The sequence below is a fragment of the Pyricularia grisea genome (assembly GCF_004355905.1).
Source record: "Pyricularia grisea strain NI907 chromosome Unknown Pyricularia_grisea_NI907_Scaffold_4, whole genome shotgun sequence".
Classification (NCBI taxonomy): domain Eukaryota; kingdom Fungi; phylum Ascomycota; class Sordariomycetes; order Magnaporthales; family Pyriculariaceae; genus Pyricularia; species Pyricularia grisea.
In genome coordinates this window covers 3,987,247-4,008,551 of record NW_022156718.1, presented here as the reverse complement: position 1 = coordinate 4,008,551, position 21,305 = coordinate 3,987,247, and the positions used below count along the sequence as shown (strand labels likewise).

Here is a 21,305-nt window from a genome sequence, read left to right as displayed (position 1 = left end):
TAAGTATCCGACCCTACAAATCACATAGTATTGTTGATCAACGTGTTGACGTTAACTTACTCAGTAAGCTACGTAGGATAAATATGTGTCACTGACCCACCGTTCAACGTTAGCGCCCTTGACAGCTCGGCTCCGTCAATCATGACGTCGCTAAGTTTACATCTGTTGGGCTTTTTCAGCTATGAGATGCAGAAACGCGGTCAAAGATGCAATTGAATCCTTTCTTTGTGTGTAATCTTTTTTTATTTTCGTTGTGCTTTTCCTATCCACAACGCCTCAAAGGCAGTTTGGCCTAGATTAAGCTTGATCCCAGTCACACACTTGTTCCCTTGTACTTGACCAATGAGGCTGCACACTGCCCTTATCTCAAGTGACCCAGATGCACCAAGTGCTGATCCAAGCCTAGACGCCGCTACAATCACTCTCAAACAGAGTGCAACAAGCTGCAACCACCCCCCGATGAATCTTACTTTCTTAATTCGAGATACTTGGCAGCCGTCTCCCATGTTCCCTTGGCGGTAGCGCTGAGCTCCTTGTCAGGGAGCGTCTTCACAGCGCCAGCAATTGCCCCGAAGAATTGATAGAAGATGCTCATGTCTTCTTCAAAGTCTGTCGAGTGCGGCACATATTCTGCTGGGAACGTCTCCATGCGCTGACGCCGCACCTCGGCAGGTTCACCTACTTGCACCTCGTCTAGCAGCGTCTTGACTGCAATACCAAACGCGATGTCGGGATTTTGTGTGAATGGGAGGCTATAATGTGCGTCGAATTAGTGACCGCCTGAATTTCAAACGTAATCGCAAAATCTCAGGACGTACCGGTTGCCAATCTCCCATGAATCATCCCTCTCACGCTTCGCCTGTGCGTACATAAACATCGATGCAACAATAGCCTCGACAAGGTCACGGTCTGCCTCCCTGACCGTGGATGCCAAGGAGCGGAACACGAGCAGACTCTTGTTCAAAGGTCCCGTGTATCCAGTCGGGGCGTGCCGTAACTTGAGCAATGTCGCAACACGGCTCAAAAGTAGTAAACTGCCCTTGTCATCCTCTGATCCATTCAATGGCAGACCGTGGGACTCGTCCTGAGGCGCCTTGGTGTGAAGTACACCAAACCTGATCATCTCAAGGGCCACCAACAGCTGCTCGTAGAGACCTTCAAAGTCGGGATGCTCCTTGGCCACTGGCTCAATGGCTTGTAGTGCATGAGCCAGCGTTTGGCCCCAGGGTGTCAGTTCGTGCGAGTCCGAAACGTAGCCGCGCAGGTGAAGAAAGCGCCAGATTGCGACCGATATAATTACATCTGCAGAGTCGAGCGAAGCACCCTTGATCCTATCCTTGGTTGATGTCGCGCTGACGAGGTCTGGGTTCTTGAGAGCAAGAACCTCAAAGGCAATGGATCCCGATTCTGGCTTGGGGAAGAGTGATTTGAGTTTGCTGTCCGTGATGAGCCAACTTGCGGTCCTGATTCCTGGAGAAGGCTGCACATTTCGGTGGTTGACGTTGTAGGTGAATTTGTCGTCGAACCAGACCTTCATCGCCACGTCGCGAAATCCGATGCCACGGTTCAAGCGCGGGATCAGGAGGCTGAGAGTCATCTCTTTTACAGGGACCAATGACTTCGTCACAAGGTTCCGATACTCGTCCGAAACGTTGCCGTCGATTGTTGGTAGCACGGTGATCTTGCTGTGTGTTATCCAGCTGAGCATCCGTGGGCCAATCAGGCCGGTGTTAAGGTAGTGGAAAAGTTCTGCGGGTAGCTGAAGGCCCAAATACTCGTGATTGTCTTTGGTAAGCTTGTCGTAATCATGCACCGTTACGGCGCCATCTTCTGCGATGTAAATGAAATGAGCCACCGCCATCTTTGCCTTGGAGTATTTATCAAGCCAGTTAGGGTCGTGGGACTTCAAAATGTCACTGAAAGAGTGACAAGCCGAGGCAACGGACTTCTCTGACGCCCGCAACATGTTGATAGCATCGACCACGTTCTGCCTGCGGGGCACAGGCAAAACGCTGCCGTCCTGCAGTGGTGGAAAAGGGGGCAAGAACGAGGTTCCAACCATCAGAAGAGCGTCTGCAAAAGTGTTATCACCGATGCCGAGCTGCTTGATGATGTTTCGCTTGGAGATGGCCGTTGCAGTCTTGTTGGTCCAGTCTATCGAACGGATAACCATGTCTTTGATGGGGTAAAGCAAAAGCTCTTGCGGGCCCATGATACCGGCGCATTGGTCTGAATCAATCATGTCCAAGTATGCGATCTACCTCAGGGTTAGATTTGAATGCCCGCGGTCATGAATGCGGGCTTAGAAGCTGAGACATACCTGGGCAGCTGCATTGTATGGCGCAACCAGGAAATGCAGGTCCAAGTCCTTCAGTATTTTCTGTAGCATCCTGTATAGGTTCTGGATTATGAAGGCGCCATTGTGGTTGCCAAACGAGTTGACCGCCTCCTGCGCCTGTCCATTAACATACAGTTCCCAGGCCTGTGTTGACTTCTCAATGGACTTGCGACCCCGGCTTGTCATGACCTCATCTTGTCCCATCATGGACTGGCCGTCGAAGATGAAGAACGGTGTAACATTGTGAGCCTTCCAGTTCGCCAGATCTTCCCGGATGTGGTTGTCAAGCCCATTCATACCACCCAAAGCGGTCAGGAGAGGTTCTCGGGTCGGCGGCGTATGCAGCAAGTACTGAAGATAGTACGTGGCGTCGATGGCGATGGAGCACTCCTCGAGCTCAGCGACGTTATGGACCCTGGCGCAAAGTCAACATCGAGAAGAGGAGCCCGACACCAGAAACGATAGGGGAACTCACGTCGCTTGGCCGTTGATGTACTCATCCTCAACGAGGGATGCTGATATAAAAGTTAGCCGATGTTGCAAAACGAAGTTGCAGTGCCAGTCATCACTGGCCATGGCTTCTGAAAGGCCCTGGCTGATGTAGGTATGGGCCTTCAAGACACCCATGTTGAAGTCCCCGTCTGCGCGATAACGAAATGAGAAGAGATGGGACTGCGGCGAAGAGCTACCAAAAGAGCACCAGCTGTCTCATATAGCTGGGCTCAATGTGTGAGCAGGTAGAGAGGGAATCGAGGTTGGACCATGATGCGCGCGCAGGTTCGAGAGAGGTAGCGAGGCGTTTGTCGCGGGCGCCTTGACCATCAGGTACCTCATAGGGTAAGGTAGTTTGCGCGTGGCATCTTCGAGGGGTCTGAGGAAGGAGTGTGGATGCATGGACTAGAGTGACTGGGCGCAAAGGCAGATGCAATAGAGGTATTATTTGGCAAAGGAAGAAGGTAGAAGGGACACTTACAAGGCATCGTGACGTTGGTGTTGCCTAGCTCCCTTCACCCTCCACCAAGTTTTAACAGCTATGCCTGGTAGCACCGGCCGAAAGGATAATAAAAAGGAAGAGACGGTTGTCGAGGCGGGGAGTACGAATGGGCCGTTGAAGGAAATGCGGGTGAGTTGAAGTGGCTGCAACTGCTGGAAGTCGATGGGTTGCAGGGACAGGGACGTCAGGGCGGCGGAGTCTGGGTCTTGAAAGTTGGGGCCAAAAAGTACAGACAGGCGAGGGGAGGAAGAAGGAGCGACTGGGAGCTTGTCATGAATGCAAATAAAGGTGACCCGACAACAAGGAAGGAATGAATGAAATCAAACTTGGTCGCAATCCTTAGTTCTCGTGCACGTTCGTTACGGAGTCAAAAAGGGCGGGCAGTCGGCGAGCTCTTGTGAAGAAAACCTGCCCTACAAAGTAGGTCGTGATGTGGTCTGGATCGAAGGGATGTGGCCTGTCTTGTGGTCTTTACAACAAGCTGGGTCCATTTCGAGATCGACCTCGAGCTTCGGCGCTAAACATGGCAGTTGGCGCAAATACCTGCCCCACAAATTGTCGAAAATATGCTGCTTGTGTGGTTTGGGGCAAGGGTCCAGTGAGGCTGAAGCTTTTGCGAACAAGGAACCATGTGGCTGATCCTTATCGGAAAGATAACGCTTGACCGACCTTTTTTCATCACTATTCTGCCGGCGCAACCCCTCCGCTTCTTCAGTGCGCAACCACAGGTACCTAGGTATTACGACAGATCACCCCTGACTATATTCGTCTTGACGCCAGCTTACCGAAAGCGAACAATCTAAATTGATTTTGTCTTTTTGTCAGTGCTCAGAGGTGTACTGTACAAGTTTATTCGGCTGTTTAGCCAGGTCAAGCTGCCAAGATGGGTGTCGCAAAAAAGACAAGAAAGTTTGGCGCAGTATGTCTTACCCAACACCAACACCTCCGACCTCTCATCTGCATCCTTTAACATTGGTTCCGACCATACCTCCAGGTAAAACGTATGATAGGCAAGCGCGATGAGCGCCTAAAAAAGCCCAAGGTTCCCGAGGGCGGTAGCGGCAAGGCCAAGGCCGGCCCGAGCACCACATCCGCACCCGGCGCCGGCGAGCCCGTCCGGCAAGTCACAGCCGCGCCCAAGGGTCTCTTCTTCAGCCATAACGAGAACATCGTGCCACCATACAACGTGCTGGTTGATACTTCCTTCATCACTCACACCGTCGGCGCCAAGATCGAGTTGCTCGAGGGCCTCATGGATGCCATGTACGCCACCTGCCGCCCCATCATCACCGACTGCGTCATGGCTGAGCTCGAGAAGCTGGGGCCAAAGTACCGCATAGCGCTCAGGATTGCTCGCGACGAGAGGTGGGAGAGGCTCAAGTGTGACCACAAGGTTTACGCCGATGACTGCCTGGTCGACAGAGCCGTCAAGAACCGCATCTACATAGTGGCCACCAACGATAGGGATCTCAAGAGGAGGATACGCAAGATTCCGGGTGTACCTATAGTCACTTGCGGCAGGAAGAAATACTTGGTCGAAGGCCTACCTGGTGCACCGACGAAATGAACGAGGTCGGTAGTTGACAAGTCTTGACGTGGTTGTCGAAGCAGAGTGGACAAACCGCAGCGCCCAAGATGAGGGATATGTTGTGGGTTCTAGGCAGGTCGACTGTGCCGTGCCTTGTACTCGAGCGTTAGAGTTGTATGATGCTTGACCTTGAACTGTTTCACCATGGCAGTGGGTACAAAAAACATGTTGCGACCTTGGGGTAAAAGATTGGGGGGGATGCAAAGCACACTGCAGCGACGATATGTTGCTTTTCGCAGACCAGCCAGGATGGGATGAAGCTACCACAAAAAGCTTTTTGTGGCTAACCAGGAGCTGGAGAAGTAAATGGATAAGCTTCTTCCTATCATCGGTCCATTGCGCCCCTGTACGATAACCTCAAGATACCCATCTAGAACTAGAATTATGATGACCTTATGCTGTCTTTTTTTTTCAACTGTACCAAACAAAACAAACCGGATGATTAATATAAATGCGTGTATTTGGGCAACACAATATCATGGCATACAAGACCCAAGACTCAGCTGGTGATCTGAATGCCATGATATGTGCTACGTCTCTGACTTGGTTATGCCTTTTGTTTTCATGGTTCATTTCTTCATCCTCATTGACCCCCTCAAGACCCCCAAAAAGAAAACAATCTTCTCGCAAATGTATTTACAATCCTCAAAACATATTTGTACCTGCTGGGGAGTAATTTTTTTGAATCCGCGCGCGCACACACAACCCTTCCCTTTGCTGCGTTTGTTTTAACCATGACTTTTGTCTGCCGTGCTGGTTTCCGCTTTTTGCTTTCTTTTCATCATTTGCCATAAAAAAATAAAAAAGGAATCCATGCAATTGTGGAACAGAACGGAGCAGAGAAAACAGAAATGAAAAAAAAAAGACTTCCCATGCCATGACTCCCAACAAAAAAATAACGTATGCTTTCTCCTTCCTCACTTTTTCCCCATTTCATGCCAACCACTTCTCTTCGAGCCTCTTAGGCCCCCGCATGACCAACCCTTCCTCGTCGTCGTCATAATCGTCGTCGTCGTTTTCGCTCGCGCCGTCCTCCTCCTCGTCTGGCGGCTGAGTCACCTCCCTGCCAGCGCCTTCGTCGTACCTGGGGTGGTGGTGGTTATTGTGGTGGTTGTGTCCGCCCTTGTCGCCCACCAGCATCCACCTCAGGCCGTTGGCCTGCTCCTCGATGATGAACTCCTCGCGCGCGTACTCCTCGAGCGTCCTGGGTCCTCCCCACAGCTCCAGCGCCACGTCCGGACACTGAGCCTCGAGCTCCCAGTCGCCAAAGTAAGGGGGCTGCCGCGAGGCGTCGTCCCCACCGACCGAGTACAGCCTCTGCACCATGTCGAGCTGCGTCCGGTAGCCCTCGGGTATCTTGACCTTGACCTCTATCGGGCCGCGGACGTAGCGCACCGGACGACCGACTCCTGAGGAGAACTTGCGGCAGGCCTCGAGCGGTGTGAGCATCTCAAAGGCGATCGGGACCCTCCTGCCGCCTCCCCACCTCTTGGGGCCCTCCTTGAAGATGCTGAGGATCGCGGTGCCGAAATCGTGCTCGCAGTCTACCCAGGGAAGCTTGGCGTCCGGGTGGAAGGGCGCCTGCCATAGGAAAGAGCCGTCTTCCTGCAGCTCCATGCAGAAGAGCGGGTAGGGCAGCGAGGTGAAGTTGTTGTTGTAGATTCCCGCGTAGACAAATGTCGCCTCGAGGCCCTGGAGCGACCGCACATAGGCCTCAACTTGGTGCTTGGACCTGTAAAGCGGCAGGCTGGGCCAGCTCGGGTCGTAGGCCGCGTGGTCCGGCATGGACGAGTAGATGAAGTGGGAGATTCCGGCAGCAAGGGCCTCGTCGGCCAGCGCCTTGCCGATGGCGACCTCGTCGCCGTAAAAGGTGGTGTTGATAAAGGCGAGCTGGCAGCCGCTGAAGAGTTCCCTGATCAGCTCCTCGTTGACGCCGATACCGGACAGCGGGCCCTCTGCTGAGACGTCGGCGCGCGAAGCTGAGGGCTGGCGCGTATACAGCTCGCCCACCAGGACCGTGACATTTGGATTCGAGCAGACCTCGGTAGCGATGACACCCTCCGTGTTCCGCAGCTGGGCGCGCACCTTGAAGCCGACGGCCGTGCAGTACCGTATGAGCGACGCGGTTTGGCGGCCGCTCGCGTTGATGACGGCGATGGTCTGGTCCGGGGTAGCCATCTGTCGTTTCGCCGGGCGGTTAAAGGTCAGCGAGTTATTCCTGGACTGGCTCAGGGGGCTGCCCTCTGAAGAATACGACGAGAGCTTGTGCTTGTGTCGCCGCAGCTGCTGCTCTACTTCTTGGTCGTGATGGTGGTGGTGGTGGTGGTGGTGAGGGTAGTACTGATGTTGGTGAACGTTGAAGTGATTGTGGTGGTTGTGATTGTGATGATTTTTGTTATTTATCGCGATGGCAACACCTCCTTTGGAATTTGGCGATGCCGTCGTCGGCGCTGATACGCCAATGGACCTCGGCTTGGTTGAAGTTGGTATCGGGACCGCTGGCCTGATGGCGAGGTCAACCTGGATTTCGCCCACCATATGGACAATCTTGGTGGATGCCGGATTGGGAAAATCCAATTTTTCGATCCTTTGGGCTTAGGGATGGGATGCCCAGCCGTTTTGGTAACCGGCTCCCTTTTAACCGTTGCGTCCCCCCAAAAAAAAGCCCAATTCCCCCCAGGCTTTTAATTTTTTTATTTTTTTATTTTTCCCCCTGCCCTTCCCCAAATTCTGCTCCGGTGACGGCTCTCCCTCCAGCCTCTGAGTAGCCGGCTCACAAACGTGCCTTTAGTCCTATCAAAGCTGCACGGACTAACACGGTCCTGGTTGAAGTGATTGGTGGCACAGGCAACCAGCCACACAGAATCCCTAAAGTTGAGAGTTGCCGTGTTTTTTCGTCCCTGCTCGTGTGAGTATGTCGTGTGTTGTTTGTGTACCCCTTATTATTCTGGCTCGACCTGGGGTTGCTCTCCAATCAAATTGAACGTCGTCCGAGTTTAGGGAGTTCCGATCCGAACAGCCAAGAAAGGAGAAAGATCGGCCAGACAAAGATATGAACCTCTCTCGGTCAGGGTTTTGAGTGCAATTGCTTGCTTTGCTATGCCTCTTACGTGTTTCTAAAGACAACACAATAGTAACAGGGCAAGAGACATATGCTGAATGTGAACAAATTTGTTGTAATAATCAGAATGAGAAAATTGGGAGAGAATATGGCGAGCTCAAGCCCAAGAAATCTAGTTGGTTGGGGGGGGTGTGAAAGGGAGAGATACCCTTAGATAGGTTGGAGATAAGTTGTGGCGCGGCGTGTAATTGGAGTAGCGCAGGGTAGCCAAGATGCCCTGCGTTTTTGTGGTGGTACTTTGCTAGTGTCAATGCGAATTGTTGGTCTGGGTCCGTTTGGGCAGGTAGGCAGGCACTGATGATCAGTCTCAAATCCCGAATCTTAAAATTGCCCCTTGGCAACGGAGAAAATCAAATGCTGTCGTAAAATATGTAATAAAAAAAAACCGAAAAACAAAAAACAAAAAAAGACAATAAAACAAAATCCTTGGTCTGCAAGCCTTCACCGGTGGCGCCTGCGAACCTTAACGGGTCACGATAACCCGGCGTCCGTCAGCTTCTTTATCAGCGGTAAATGGTGAGTGGAGCTTTCTGGGCACGGTTTGAGATTGCGGGGCATCAGCGCGTCGGGTGACGAGCAAAAAAGTCCAGCAAGCTCTGCGCCTAGACTATAATCTGTATGAATGAGGGGCCGTCCTCGTGGAGATGGAGTTGAGAATGTGGAAAAATTTACGTGGTTGTGGGAATGAGGGTCCAATTGTGTGTATGCGAGGCGAGGTAGCGTGTGCGTTGTACGGACACCATGGCAACAAACAGTTGGTGTTCGTGTGTGTGTGTAGGTAATACCAAAAATTCAAGTCAAGTCAGGGCAGAGGGGCGGGTAGAAAGATGATGGTGAAATAAGGGACCATGACCCTTTGATGACCAGGCGTACGCTGGAGGGTGGTACAAACACCCCCCCGATGATCAATCAATCAGGAAGGCTCAGTAAAGATAGCGCCGCCGTGTGTATAGTGTGTAAGCTACCTGGTTTACTACTCCGTAATAGGTACTTACCGTAAAACTTGGGTTACTACTGTACGTGGTGGTTGGCCCCTGTGGGTGGTGGTACACACAGTGACGAAAATTCCGGCTGCATTGGAATCCGATGCCACCCATGACGAGCCAAAAGATAAGGTAAATAGGGCCGGACCTTGGTAGGAGCCCAGCGAGGTCATGCACACTACGCTACACACGATGCCAAGGGGCTGATTTTTGAAGAGGGAATAACCCAGATGGTCGGCAGCTGAAAATGGAGGCAACTGGGAACAAGATGGAGACTTTGGGGAATCCAAGTGGGATTTTTTTTCTTCGTTTTTTTTTTCCTTGCCAAGTTATACCGTACCACTTATAACTTGATCGATGGAGCCAAATAGAAAAATAGAGCATATGTACCTAGGTACTATAGTAAATACATCATCTAAGTATACTACGTCAAAAACCTAGCCAAAAAGATCAGCTCCTGATAGATAGGCAGAAAATAGCCAAGGGTCAAACGACGGGAAACCCAGATTTGACAATCGGAGCATCTTGGCCCAGGCCGCGTGACCGAGTGGTCTTTTTTTGGTTTGGTTGGATCTTCATTTCCAAAGAAAGCCGCTATCGGGACCAATGGGACGAGGGGCGCTGCTTAGGTTTTGGGGCTTTCGAATAGTAAATGAAATGATTGATTGCCGTAGCAATCAACAGCACAGACGATGGAAAGTACCAAGCTACAGAGTTCATTACTACTGCTACCTTGCAGTACTACGATAGTTGGTTGCAAAGCCACAGAATGCGCTTGCCTGGTCAAACGAAAACGCGGGGAAGAGGCCATCAATATCATAGCGGGGACGTTGATTGGCTCTCGGATGAGATCCCGTCGATACGTGAAAAAAGACGGTGCTGGTTTTTGATCCTGTGACACTTTTTATTTTGGGACAGGAAGCAAATAACCAAAAGATATGGCAATGTTTCATTAGCAAGAGCTCAAAGTTTTTTTTTTTTTTTTTTTTTTGTAACACGACATAATGCCACCTGTTCGTTTATCACATATTTTCCTTACCACGAACTTCCTTGTGATGGAGACCCTCGCCTATTTTTTCTTCTATTTTTTTTTTCTGGCTTTTGACCTGCTTTTCTTTACTTGTCTCCAACTACATCTCCACAATCCAGTAGCCGAGATCGGCCGATAGGTTAGGTAATAAAGGCGGAGAAAACTCTATAGTTGTCTCCAAAATGGATCTGATCTGTCAGAAAACAATCCATCTTTTCTGGGGTTCCTTGGCTAGCCGAACGGGTGGAGGCTGAGGAGAACAAGATAGAAGATGTACGATGCAAGATTTGCGGTCTTCAGGTGCGCTGAACAAAACCGAAACGTCGCATTCGACGCCCCGTTGACGATCACCGAGATATGGCTAGCGCGCCAACACACTTCAAGGGTAGCCAAGCTTTTAATGATTTCCATTTCGCTGCCAAGATTGACTGTCAAAAGCTCGCTTTGTGGCTGTCGCATAGAAATCAAAATACCGTAGCAACATCATAAATCCACAGCAGGTACCTTTTTTTTTGTAGGTATCCACCTGCTAGTCTAATTTTGTGTGTGATCGAGTGATGATGAAAGTAAAGCAAAAAAAAAAAAAAAAAAAAAAAAAAAAAAAAAAAAAAAAAAAAAAAAAGTCATGAATCCTGCTCCTGCCAAGAATCGTCGGATTAATGCCGAATGCGAACAGGGTGCTGGCGTCAACGGAAAAAGGCGTCTAGAAAAAGCGGCCCTTATCGTCCAATTGGGTGCGCGCGCATGTTGTGGACGTTTCCATTTTCTTCCGTTACGAGGTTGCAAAACCATTTCGAACAGGCAGAAAAATTTTATTTCAGTTTTCAGTTAGCCAATACTGTTGGCAATATTACAGGACAAGCGCTCCCAGGGCAGGTAGCCCCTCAACAAGAACAAGGTCGAGTTGAAAATTTTCCAAATTACGTACAAATCAGCTAACAGGAATCATCAACGGACCACTTCGGACGACAAACCCTTTTCTAGCAAGAATTTGGGCAACAAATTTGGAGTAATGCGCCTCTTATCTTTTCGAGTCTACAGGACCCTACTCCGTACCTTACTCTTTCGTCATGGATCAAAAATCGACCGACGCATCAGGGAAAGGGCGGGACACAACCGTCAATACTACTATAGTAAGATACCTGTAACTGCACTGCGCTGCGCTGCACTGCACTGCCCTGCCTGGCACAGGGATCTACAGGCCTATCAATCCTTCCCAAACGGTAGGTACCTTGTGTAGGTACTTATCTCGCAGCCAAGGTACTGTACCTAGCTGCTCCATCTGACGCCGATATGATCACTTCAAATCAAAAAGCTTTTCTTTGGTGATTTGTTCAGGTACCGACCGTACCATGACCGACAACTGGCCCCATCCCTTCCCGTGCTCCCGGTAGCCTTACCGAACGGGGTACATCAGTTGCAAATCTCGCATCTCCGCGGACGATCAAAAATATTTGCAAGTTCTATCGAGCAATTATTACCCCAGCGTTTCCTCATTGGCTCGAAACTACCACAACTCCATCCTTTCCTCACCACAACTACCGATCCCACATTTCCTTCACCGAAAAATCTTGCCACGCCGGGAGCGATTCGTCAAATGCATGGAAGCTCGTTACATTCTTTTCAATTCGTTGGAGTAAAATTTTTTTTCTCGCCTATTTTATTGAATGAACCACAGCCATTAAGTATCCAACGTGAGACCCCCCGGATCGCAATGCCAAGGCCCACGTGGATATTGTATAGCGAGACGGTTGGATACTTGGGCCTGCAGCACAAAGGAGTCAGAGAGAAAGAGGGTCAATGTGAAGGTCGACTCTGCACAAATCAGGTGTCAAATTTGGCTGCCGGTCGCAAGAGTTAGCCCGAACGCCCGATTCCCAGCTCCAACTTTATCCACTTGAGACTCGATGTCCCGTGACCTGACCTCTTGTCGGCCGGTTGGCAGTGGCTCTCGGCGTTTGAACACGACTCCCCGGTGCCCTGGCCGCCCAGCAAAGTTAGTTAACTGCTATCAAAGATATCGTTGTTCTAGGCTGGTCTTTTACCCCTGAAAAGGGAGACAAAGCTACGGAAACGGGCTAAGAGCCCGAACCCCTCCCGTGTCTCTCACCTTACCCCGGAAAACGTCATGCAGGAAGCCCCTCGGGATTCGGTCATGCGGCTCACGATGGAGGGGGCAAAGAGAGGGAGGGGGATGCTATCGTCACCGCTTGTCCTATTTTTCTTTGTCACGGGGGGCAATATTTTGCTTGCCACGTCTATCGGCCTTGGCTTGCTGCGGCGACTCCATTCGGGTTCGTACTCTGTATAGCACTAATGGCGCGGTGGCGTGTTCAACAAGCCATTTTTGAGGAGTCTATCCCGAGCCCATCGCCGCGTTCGAAATGCTCTCGTGGGAACTTTTGGTCTGCAAGTCAAGCACGTCATTTGCTTGCAAAGGCTCGGCGATTGTGGACTCTGACCAGATGTAGGTACGTCGGAGCGAATGGGAGCACTCTTCTAGGCTAGTCACGATGGTCATGTCCAGAGCACTGAACATGCAACCTGCTCGACATCCTAAGCCGTTAGCATCCAGTTCGCCAACCTAACCTGCATTCAAGAGCGATAGGCCGCGCATCAGATGACCTGACCCTTGACTTGTGAATATCGATATCCAAGTGGATACTGTGAGCTGTATGTAGAATGGTTTGCTTTTCGTGCTGTTTTACGGGGTATCATCGCGTTGCGCCGGGTTGCATCGGATCGAGCTTATGCGGCCAAGGACCAGCGAGCATTTGATCCCCTAATATCTGCATTCTGCAATGACTTTAAAGTTTGAGACATGTCAGGGATATGGGACCGACTACAACCTGCCCCGAGCTCAGGAAGGGTCCAAGACTCGAGTTCAACTGCATCTCGGCGTTATGGCCAGTAGATCGTCTAAAGGACCCGCTTCATGACTGGCCACCAGATGATATTTTTGGAGGCTTAGTACTGCTCAAATTGCTCGGAAAGGCACGTGCATTGGCCGACTACCTGTCCAGATGTCAATGGTGACGGGAACCAGTCGCGGTAGGAGCTGTTTCCGCATCTCCAAGTCAAGCGATTTGGGGCAAGCGGCAATGGAGAAAGACTGGCTTGATGCGGGCTTGGCTGAATGTTGGATTGTATTAGCGAGTAATGGGCTCCGTGGCAGTATGAGTAACATCGGCTCGTGTGACAAACTACAGCTCGATGAAAGATGCGCATAGGAAAGCCTCGGTTCGTGCGATTGCACTTCTTGGAACGATTTCATAGAGCCTACTTATGCTTCCCGAGTCGACTGAGGTTGCATTTTCAAGGCCGCAACAAAAATGATAGCATCAAAGCTGCGGTCGGCAACAGGCGAGAGAACTAGTTGTAAAGCAGTAATGTGTTTTGCCTGCGATCATCCACACGTACAGCCGCCTTGCAAATTAAAACCAGATCAGTTACTTATCCAATCGTGGCAAGAGGCAGAGTATGCTGAATATTTTGGACTGGTATTTGCACTAGGCAATTAATTTGCTCTTTTGTTGACTACGTACTCACCTGATTTTAATAAGCAACTATGCCCAAGATAACGACCACCTCTCCATTCCTATTGCCATGATTTCTAGGTTTTCTACCTGAATATAGTTATGGTAAAGTTGCGTGCGAGCTTTTTAAGCTTGAATATTTCTCAGCGCAAATAAGGAATTGAGGGGAGCTTTATGTCTTTACTGGTAGATAAGTATAAAGGTAATCTTGCACCATGTGAGCTTCGCCTTGCCCACCTCGTTTACGTGCCCCGATGAGCGGTACAGTATCGTTGCATGCAGGCTGATGGAAAGTGTCTAGTTACATGGATGATTACTTATATGTGGACAAATTCTGTAGAAAAGACTGGTGTCTTGCGTAACCAGACTCTTATTTCATCAGAATTATACGTCCCCGTGATGGGAAAAGGGGCTTTTGTGAAAGAAATGCGATTATTCTTCCATTATAGCATCTCTAAGACTTCAAACAATGACTATCACATGCAGGTCTCGTCCAGCCTCTCACGCCCGTCTTCACACCCCGCACCCAGCATGTTCAAGTTCTAACGCCCGGCTATTGCGACCATAATACGATGCATCGCATTGTAATCCCAGACGTGCCTTGACCTACCGGCATCATGGAACCAATACATCATACTGACCCCCCTCGCACCTCAGTGGGGGGGCTCTGATCGGTCGACTCCGACTTCGAGCTAGGGCCCCGCTGGACGGCTGTGGCCTTCTACTCGCCGGGAGTCTCATGCCCGGGCCAGCTACACATAGCGCATGCAGCAAAACACGGACGAGGCCCAAGACGGCCGTTTGCGTTCCAGTTCCCACACCACGGTGGGTGAGATGGCCGTCGGCTGCTTTCCCGAGCTCCAATGTCGTGCTCCATCAAAGCGAGGGATATGCAGACGTGTGTGCGCACGGTCAATAGTACCGTTTACAGCCTTTTCTTTGGTTCCTGCAGTTGAGATGTGCCGCCGGAAACGTTTGGTGACGGAGGCGCTTGCCCACAAGCAACTTTCCACATAGGCTGCTGGCGCCCAGAATACAGATAAATTGGAGCAGGGCGATTTTGCTCAGAGAGACGGGGGCGAGGGAGACTGAATCGGCTGCTGGATCTACTGAATCGGTGCCGAAGTGGAGCTTCTCCTCTTGCTTAAGCATATCGGGGCGGGCGTGGCTGGATTGTTGATACTTGGTGCTGTGGGATGGGTCATACTGGCGCGTCGGGGAAAGAGGAAGAACGAGAAGAGCACTTCAAGAGAAGAGAGTAGTACACAAGCGCCCGAACATCTGGGTTTATCCTTATAGCAGTATCTAGAGGGTAATGGCATACATAAGATGGGACCAGGAAGTCACAACAGAGGTCCTTACGAATTGGTCGCGGCAAATATCCACCTACGACGGCAGGAGATGGGATAGAGGGCTTTTTTATGTGTATAATAGTGTCATAATTTGACATAAATAATAAGCTACTTACTGTTTCAGTGAGAAGGTGGTGATTCATATTCGATATTTAGATCAGTGTTGCTGAAGAGCTCAGGGAAGCAGGATGGCAGATCTTTGGTGTGGTCCAAAGGGCACAGATCAAGAAAATTTGATAAAATAGAAACAAGCATCCCCTAGTCATATTGAGCTATATAACTATGGGTTCCCATAACTATTTATAGAATAAGTGCAATGAGTCTGAAGTTTGAATGCGATGCTTTTGTTCCTCGTCCCAAATAGCAAGTGTCTAGAATTGGATCTAGCGTCAGTCGGAAATATCACCTGTTCTAATGCGCCAGGCGTCATAGATTCCAAATTTCCCGTTCAGCAGTGGCTTTCGTATGTACATGCACATGAGATCTACATCTTGGACTAGTCTAGACAGTACACGGTAAGGAGGCCAGTCATAGTAGGTCCTATAGCTGCACCGAACTGGTTCCTCGTTATAGATAAATTATAGGGCACTGATATATAACTAGCTCGTATCATCAAAAAGCAGTTATACGTCCAGTAAATAGATGGCTGATAGACTGAGATGAGATGAGCGTGGAAGGGAGAACACGGAGAGGCATTCTGTCGCCTCGAACTTGTCAAGCTCGCCAGCTTTACTCCCGAAACCTATATTTCCATAGCGATCGGTCGACCAAAGTCTTAATCTTGCAAGAAACTACCAAGACAATCTGGGGTAGCATACCTTGGATTCTGACAAAAACCGTTGCCAAGCACCACGGCACCCGCATTTACCGAAAAGCCACCCTGCTTATTACAGACAGCCGGAACAACAACCTTGCTTTTTTATCTCGGCTTTGACAATTGCCATCTGCCTCGAGTAACGGAATGGTTTAGATGCGGAGAGACAAGGGGCAAACGCAAGTGCGAGTGAACATTTGACATGGACTAAACATTACACTCAAGGCCACTACAGTCACAGATAACTTCACAAATCACATATTCTGAACAGCAGCCATGGGCTCACTCCGTCAATTATTAACAATACATATCCCGAGGCGACAACTCTTCAAGTCTATCTCTTTGGTTTTTTTCAGAGTCACAAAACCCATATCCCCCAAAAACTTACAACCCTTTCCCAAATCGGTTAAAAAAAACAAGAAGAAAAGGTTCAATCTAAGCCGTGCTGGCAGTAAACTGAAGGGCCGTGCTGGCCTGACCGGCGCGCTTGGTGTCGGCAGCGATGTTGTTGTCGAGCTTCTTCTGCTCCTCGGCCAGCTTGTCAGCGACGTCCTCGCCCTGGGCCTGCTGGGACTGGAGCTTGAGGATGGTGGCGGTCAGCTTGAGGACCTTGTTCTTGGTCTTGCCGGCCTCGAGGGCGTCCTTTGCGGTGCCCGTGGCGGCCTCGATGGCCGGGTTGAAGGCCTGGGTCTCAGCCTGGTTGGCGATCTTGTTGACGCGGTCCAGGAACGTCAGGTCCGCCCTCTCGACCTGGGTCTTGTCGGCCGGCAGACCGGCCAGCGCCGCGAGGGCCTCGGCCTTGGCGTTGCCGGCCTTGCCGCCCGAGATGGAGAGCTGGTTGTACGTCTTGTTGGTGAAGACGGCGCGGGGAAGGATGATGGGTGACGCAGAGGCCAGGGCCAGGAGGGCGGTGGTGGCGAAGATGGAGAACTGCATTTTGGCTTGGGGTTTTTGTTTCTTTTTGGTTGTGGGATGGATGAAACTTGGGATGTCTTTTCTTTCTTTGTTGGTGTTGTCGGACCAGTCCGGTGTATTTTCTTTTATGGAAAATGTGAAAAAAAGAAAAGTCAATCAAAAAACAGCACAGCTGCAGAAAGAATGAAAAGTTGGTCGGAAAGGGAATGTATTGCTATGACGAAGGTAAGATGCAGAATCCGGAGAAGGATGTAGAATCAAAGTTGAGGTCCTCGACGACCACTTTTTAAACAAACAGCAGCCGCAATGTGAGGGTGGTAATTGCTTCCACCACTGCAACTTCGGCACCGGCACCCTGGACGCGCGCGCTAAGCCGTTGATGAATGACCCTGTTCTCGTCAGGACATTTTTCTTGGCAGTTTTTGAGGTTTCAGACGAATACACCACGGACAAGCGAATGTGGGACTGGACCAGGAGTTGAGTAACAGAGTGGGTTTGAATAAAAAAGTACAACAGCTTGCATGCACTGCATTGATTGTAGGGCTTGGGTTCAAATATGAGAGAACTCTTTTGCAGTGGAAATAACAGGCTCGAAATACATGTTGAGTTTCTCATAATCTCTTGTCCCAATCAGTCGTTCAAAGAAAAAAAAAAAAATCAGGTTTCTTTTCACAGAAACATTGAACCGTGATCCGCCCCTATTAGACTAGAACATGCAAAAATTGTATAAATACTTTTGTCTAATCCAGCTACTACTGTGCGTAAATGTTACATACAAAACTCGGTTCATGATCTACAACCACCCAAAGGTACATAAGCTTGTTCTCGACAACCCACCCACGACAAGAGTGCAGTACCTCAATTTGCTCTCCGTCAACTTGTGTTCCAGCTCCATGTAACAGGCGGTAAATTACCTTCTCTGGTTTCAGACGATCTGACGATCACCAACCCCGACTCGCTTCAATAATTTAGGGGCATCCCAAGGACCCCACAACTCCAGGGGTGTGCGACGGCAAGGTCAACCGAGGTACCCTTGGCGATATGAGACTTTTCGCTTGTCTGCTTGACATTTGTCTACAAACTAAAATTTAGATTCAGGGTTAAATGTCAGGCAAATTTAATCCAAGTATGCTTATTTGCATTTGCTGTCGCCAGTGTTTCGTCTAGTACACATTCAGTCAGGACACACAAGTTAAACTAGACTCCATGCCATTCGATTTGGCAGCTGACATGACACCATTCTCCTCACCAACAAAACATGGTTGAAAATCGTCCTCACCCTTTTCAGATAATACTACACATTTTGAACATATCTGCCAGAGATTGAACTTTCTCAATTCCCCCCCCTACAAAGCTAGGTACCCAAACATTAACACGAACCATACCACCTATACTAGAACTAGTTGAAAACCTCCATTATAAAGTAATACTCAATCTTGCTGCCATCGTGCCTACCCCTAGCCGTCAATGCCCTGCAGCGATCGGCAAGGATCTCACCGACGATCGGCGTGCCGCAGAAAAACACGCCGACCTTGACCTCGTCGTCAGCCACGCTCGAAGCATCATCCTCGCCACCATCACCACCCGAGGCCCTGGCGACCAGCCCGGCCTTGTACTTCCTCATGTCGTCGTAGTGCCGATCCAGGATGCGCACAAAGTCGGGCCGGCCAAACTGCGTCGGGTTGATCAGTCCCGTGATGGGGCTCGCCGGGTGCTCCGGGGTGCGGTGCTGCTCGAGCAGCCACCGGTAGACGTGCGTGCTGATGGCTTTGCGCTTCTGCGTCACGTGCGTCTGCATCCGGATGTCGAGGTGGTACTCGCCGGGCGCGTCGTGCCGGTGATGCCAGGCCTGCGACCGGGATACCGTGTTGAGCAGCTCGGCGATCCAGAGGAGGTGGTTGCGGTCGCGCACCATCCAGTGGAAGTCGACGCGGCGGTAGTCGCTGGCAAAGGAGGAGAAGGAGCTCGATGGTCGCGAGATGGACGAGGACGAGTCCGAGTCGGCCGTGTCTTGCAGCGTCGTGTTGGACTGGTCGCCGCTGGTGGGCGCTTGCATGTCTACATCGGTGCGTTGCGGCATCGCCTCTGCTTCCTTGCTGGTTCCGATTCGTCCATCAGAAGAAGCGTCTGCAGATGTGTTGCCGAGCCCGTCCACCCCCTTTTCTGCCTGCTCCTGTAGTTTCTGCGTCGGCCCGCCGTGCAGCCTGTCCTCTTTGGCCTGGAGATCTGCCAGGATTCCGGAAAACGGCGTTAGGCCGATGCCGGCACCCACCAAGATGGTGTGGTTGAAGCTGTAGAAGCGCTGGGCGGGGGCGCCAAACGGCCCGTTGATGCCGATCTTGATGTCGACCTCTTGGCCCTGCGGGACGTCCTTGGCCAGATCCCTCAGCTTCCCGGTCCAGTCGCCGTCCGTCTTGATGTGCATGCGCATCTCCTTGCCCACGCAGACGGATATGGTAAAAGGGTGCCACTGCCACATGCTGATGGTCGGGACCTGCAGGTACGCCCACTGGCCGGCCTGGTACTTCCAGATGCGCTCGCTGGGGATCGTGGCGCGGAGCTCGACCGTCTCGTCGTCGAGGACCTTGAGCACCGCCGGGATGCGGTGGAACCCCGTGCCAACACGCACGAGCCGCTCCGTCAGCACGAGGATCGTCGGGATGGCGAGCCAGTACCCAAACATGGCGTACTGCAGGAGCTGCGCCGTCCCGTGCGCCGCCAGCAGCCCGATGATGGGGAACATGAGCAGGTGCGCGAGCTGAAAGACCTCGTAGTTCCACCGTCGCACCTTGGGCATGCTCAGAAGCGCGAGCGTGTAGAACAGCCCCAGCGCCAGGAGGCCGGTGATGCCGGGCAGGGATGACACGTATGCGCTGTAGGGGCGAGGCACCTGATCCTCTCCCAGGAGGACCCCGACGGCGTCTTGCCTCTCGGGCCGGCTGCCCCAGTTGAAGGTGCCGCTCAGATGGCCCAGGGCGTGCAGGCTGGCGAGGACCAGCGCAGCGATGGAGATCTTGATGTGAAACTCTTGGGACAGGTCCCAGTTGATGAAGCGGCTCAGGTGGTAGCTCCGACGTAAAAAGGTCGAGAAATATCGGGACATGCTCAAGATCAAAAAGAAAAAAGTCGGATACAGAGCGCCGGCGCAAAACTTGGCCAGGGCGACGCCCCAGCCAAAGGCAGCCTGGTACTGTTGTCCCGAGGCATACTTGTGGCACTGCCAGATTCCCAGGCCGAGCTGCAGGCCGACGACGATGCCGAGGAAAGCAATCTCGGGCCCGTGGACGGCCCAGTACGCCCGCACGCGCCTGAAGATGGACATTTCGCGGAGGTACTTGTCCTGGTCGTCCTTCTTGTCGCCCTCCTGCTTCATGGACGGGATCCGCCAGCTCTTGACCACACGCGCAAAGTCAGCGCGTGGGATGCGGTCCTTGTCGGAGCCGATGACGGAGCGCAGGAAGACGTGCCGCTCGCGGTCTTGCTTGCTATCGTGGTGAAGATGGTGCGGTTGGGCCGTCGGGGCGAGCTCGTCGTGTACCTCATCCAGCTTGCGCTCTACTTCAGAGTAGTCGATGCACCCGTCACCATTGTGGTCTAGCTCGTCGAGAAAAGTCTCAATCTCGTCGTCGCGCAGGTAAACTACGTCCGGGTCGGCGGCGGCCCTGGCGCTGTCGACCTGATAGCTGTTTGCAAATGGATGGTGGTCGACATTGGCCGGTTCGGAGCCATTGGCTTGGGCTTTCTTCTCGGGGTCCTGATCACCCCGGGTTTCAGCCTCTGTTCCTTCATCTCTGGCATGAGCAGATGTAGGTCTGTCTTTGCCCTTGACGTTGGTCATAGGCTCAATGTTGACATGTTCGTTGTTGGGAGAGGCAGCAGCAGTGCTGCCGTTCTCACTGTTTGCCTTTACATTTTCGCCATCGGTTGTTGTGCTCTTGGCCATTGCGTGGGCAGACTACAGAGTTGACTCGGTTGAGAGATGTCACAAAATTGGCCTTTCTGAACAAGTTGCTACTGAGTGAAGTCTATTGCAAGGCGGTAGTCTGCTCCGCTTTGAAGATGATGATGAGACGGAGAACAACATGATCAAAGCAGAACGGAACGGGCCGTTGGAGTTAGTTGATTTCAGCGACAAGTTGAGTGCATGATTCTGACGTGACCCTGCCAATGTCCAAGATTCTAGGCTGGCGGTCTCACTTTATTTGCCAAGACGACGAGACCCAACGTTGTTTGCGAATTGAGGCGGTAGCTGGCATACTGGCATACTTGGCGCCCAGATGCCGAGCGGCATTTGACGTCACCAATGGTAAGATTTTGTTATCGATCCAGTAAACATCTAATCGGCGGTAAGGATAGTTGCGTTTTGTAGGTACTTTGTGTGTGCCTAGAGGCTTGGGATTTTTTTTTTTTTTTGTTTGGTCTTGTTCGGCTGTGGCACTGACAGGAGTGCGAGTTAACATGTCATGCAAAATACGGAGTAGAGGATAAACATCATGAGCTTCACTGAAGAGGTAGCAAGTGCACTATAAACCCACGTCGAACAGCCAATTAAAGACAATAGAACAATAAAAATACATAATTAAAATTAACACTGCATTTGATATGTTCTGCTTGATATATTGGATTTTTTTTCT

General features: G+C 51.2%; 5 protein-coding genes across 5 annotated transcripts; 1 reads left to right on the top strand and 4 right to left on the bottom strand.

Moving 5' to 3' along the window:
- Positions 1 to 246: 246 nt before the first annotated feature.
- Positions 247 to 3,841, bottom strand: PgNI_07888 (uncharacterized protein). The gene is made up of 4 exons (XM_031127892.1): positions 2,814 to 3,841; positions 2,321 to 2,753; positions 819 to 2,257; positions 247 to 752 (listed from the first exon to the last, which is right to left on the bottom strand). The coding sequence occupies exons 1-4, from the start codon at positions 2,963 to 2,965 to the stop codon at positions 467 to 469; spliced, it is 2,310 nt and encodes a 769-aa protein (XP_030980813.1). The 5' UTR covers positions 2,966 to 3,841; the 3' UTR covers positions 247 to 466.
- Positions 3,842 to 4,017: 176 nt separating this feature from the next.
- On the top strand, positions 4,018 to 5,115 carry PgNI_07887 (uncharacterized protein). The gene is made up of 2 exons (XM_031127891.1): positions 4,018 to 4,251; positions 4,327 to 5,115. The coding sequence occupies exons 1-2, from the start codon at positions 4,216 to 4,218 to the stop codon at positions 4,897 to 4,899; spliced, it is 609 nt and encodes a 202-aa protein (XP_030981136.1). The 5' UTR covers positions 4,018 to 4,215; the 3' UTR covers positions 4,900 to 5,115.
- Positions 5,116 to 5,853: 738 nt separating this feature from the next.
- Positions 5,854 to 7,458, bottom strand: PgNI_07886 (uncharacterized protein; the record flags this gene model as incomplete). Its single annotated transcript, XM_031127890.1, has 1 exon — positions 5,854 to 7,458. The coding sequence occupies one exon, from the start codon at positions 7,456 to 7,458 to the stop codon at positions 5,854 to 5,856; it is 1,605 nt and encodes a 534-aa protein (XP_030981135.1).
- Positions 7,459 to 16,191: 8,733 nt separating this feature from the next.
- Positions 16,192 to 16,692, bottom strand: PgNI_07884 (uncharacterized protein; the record flags this gene model as incomplete). Its single annotated transcript, XM_031127889.1, has 1 exon — positions 16,192 to 16,692. One exon carries the CDS (start codon positions 16,690 to 16,692, stop codon positions 16,192 to 16,194), a length of 501 nt encoding a protein of 166 aa, XP_030980919.1.
- Positions 16,693 to 18,070: 1,378 nt separating this feature from the next.
- Positions 18,071 to 20,614, bottom strand: PgNI_07883 (uncharacterized protein; the record flags this gene model as incomplete). Its single annotated transcript, XM_031127888.1, has 1 exon — positions 18,071 to 20,614. One exon carries the CDS (start codon positions 20,612 to 20,614, stop codon positions 18,071 to 18,073), a length of 2,544 nt encoding a protein of 847 aa, XP_030980916.1.
- Between the last annotated feature and the right edge of the window lie 691 nt (positions 20,615 to 21,305).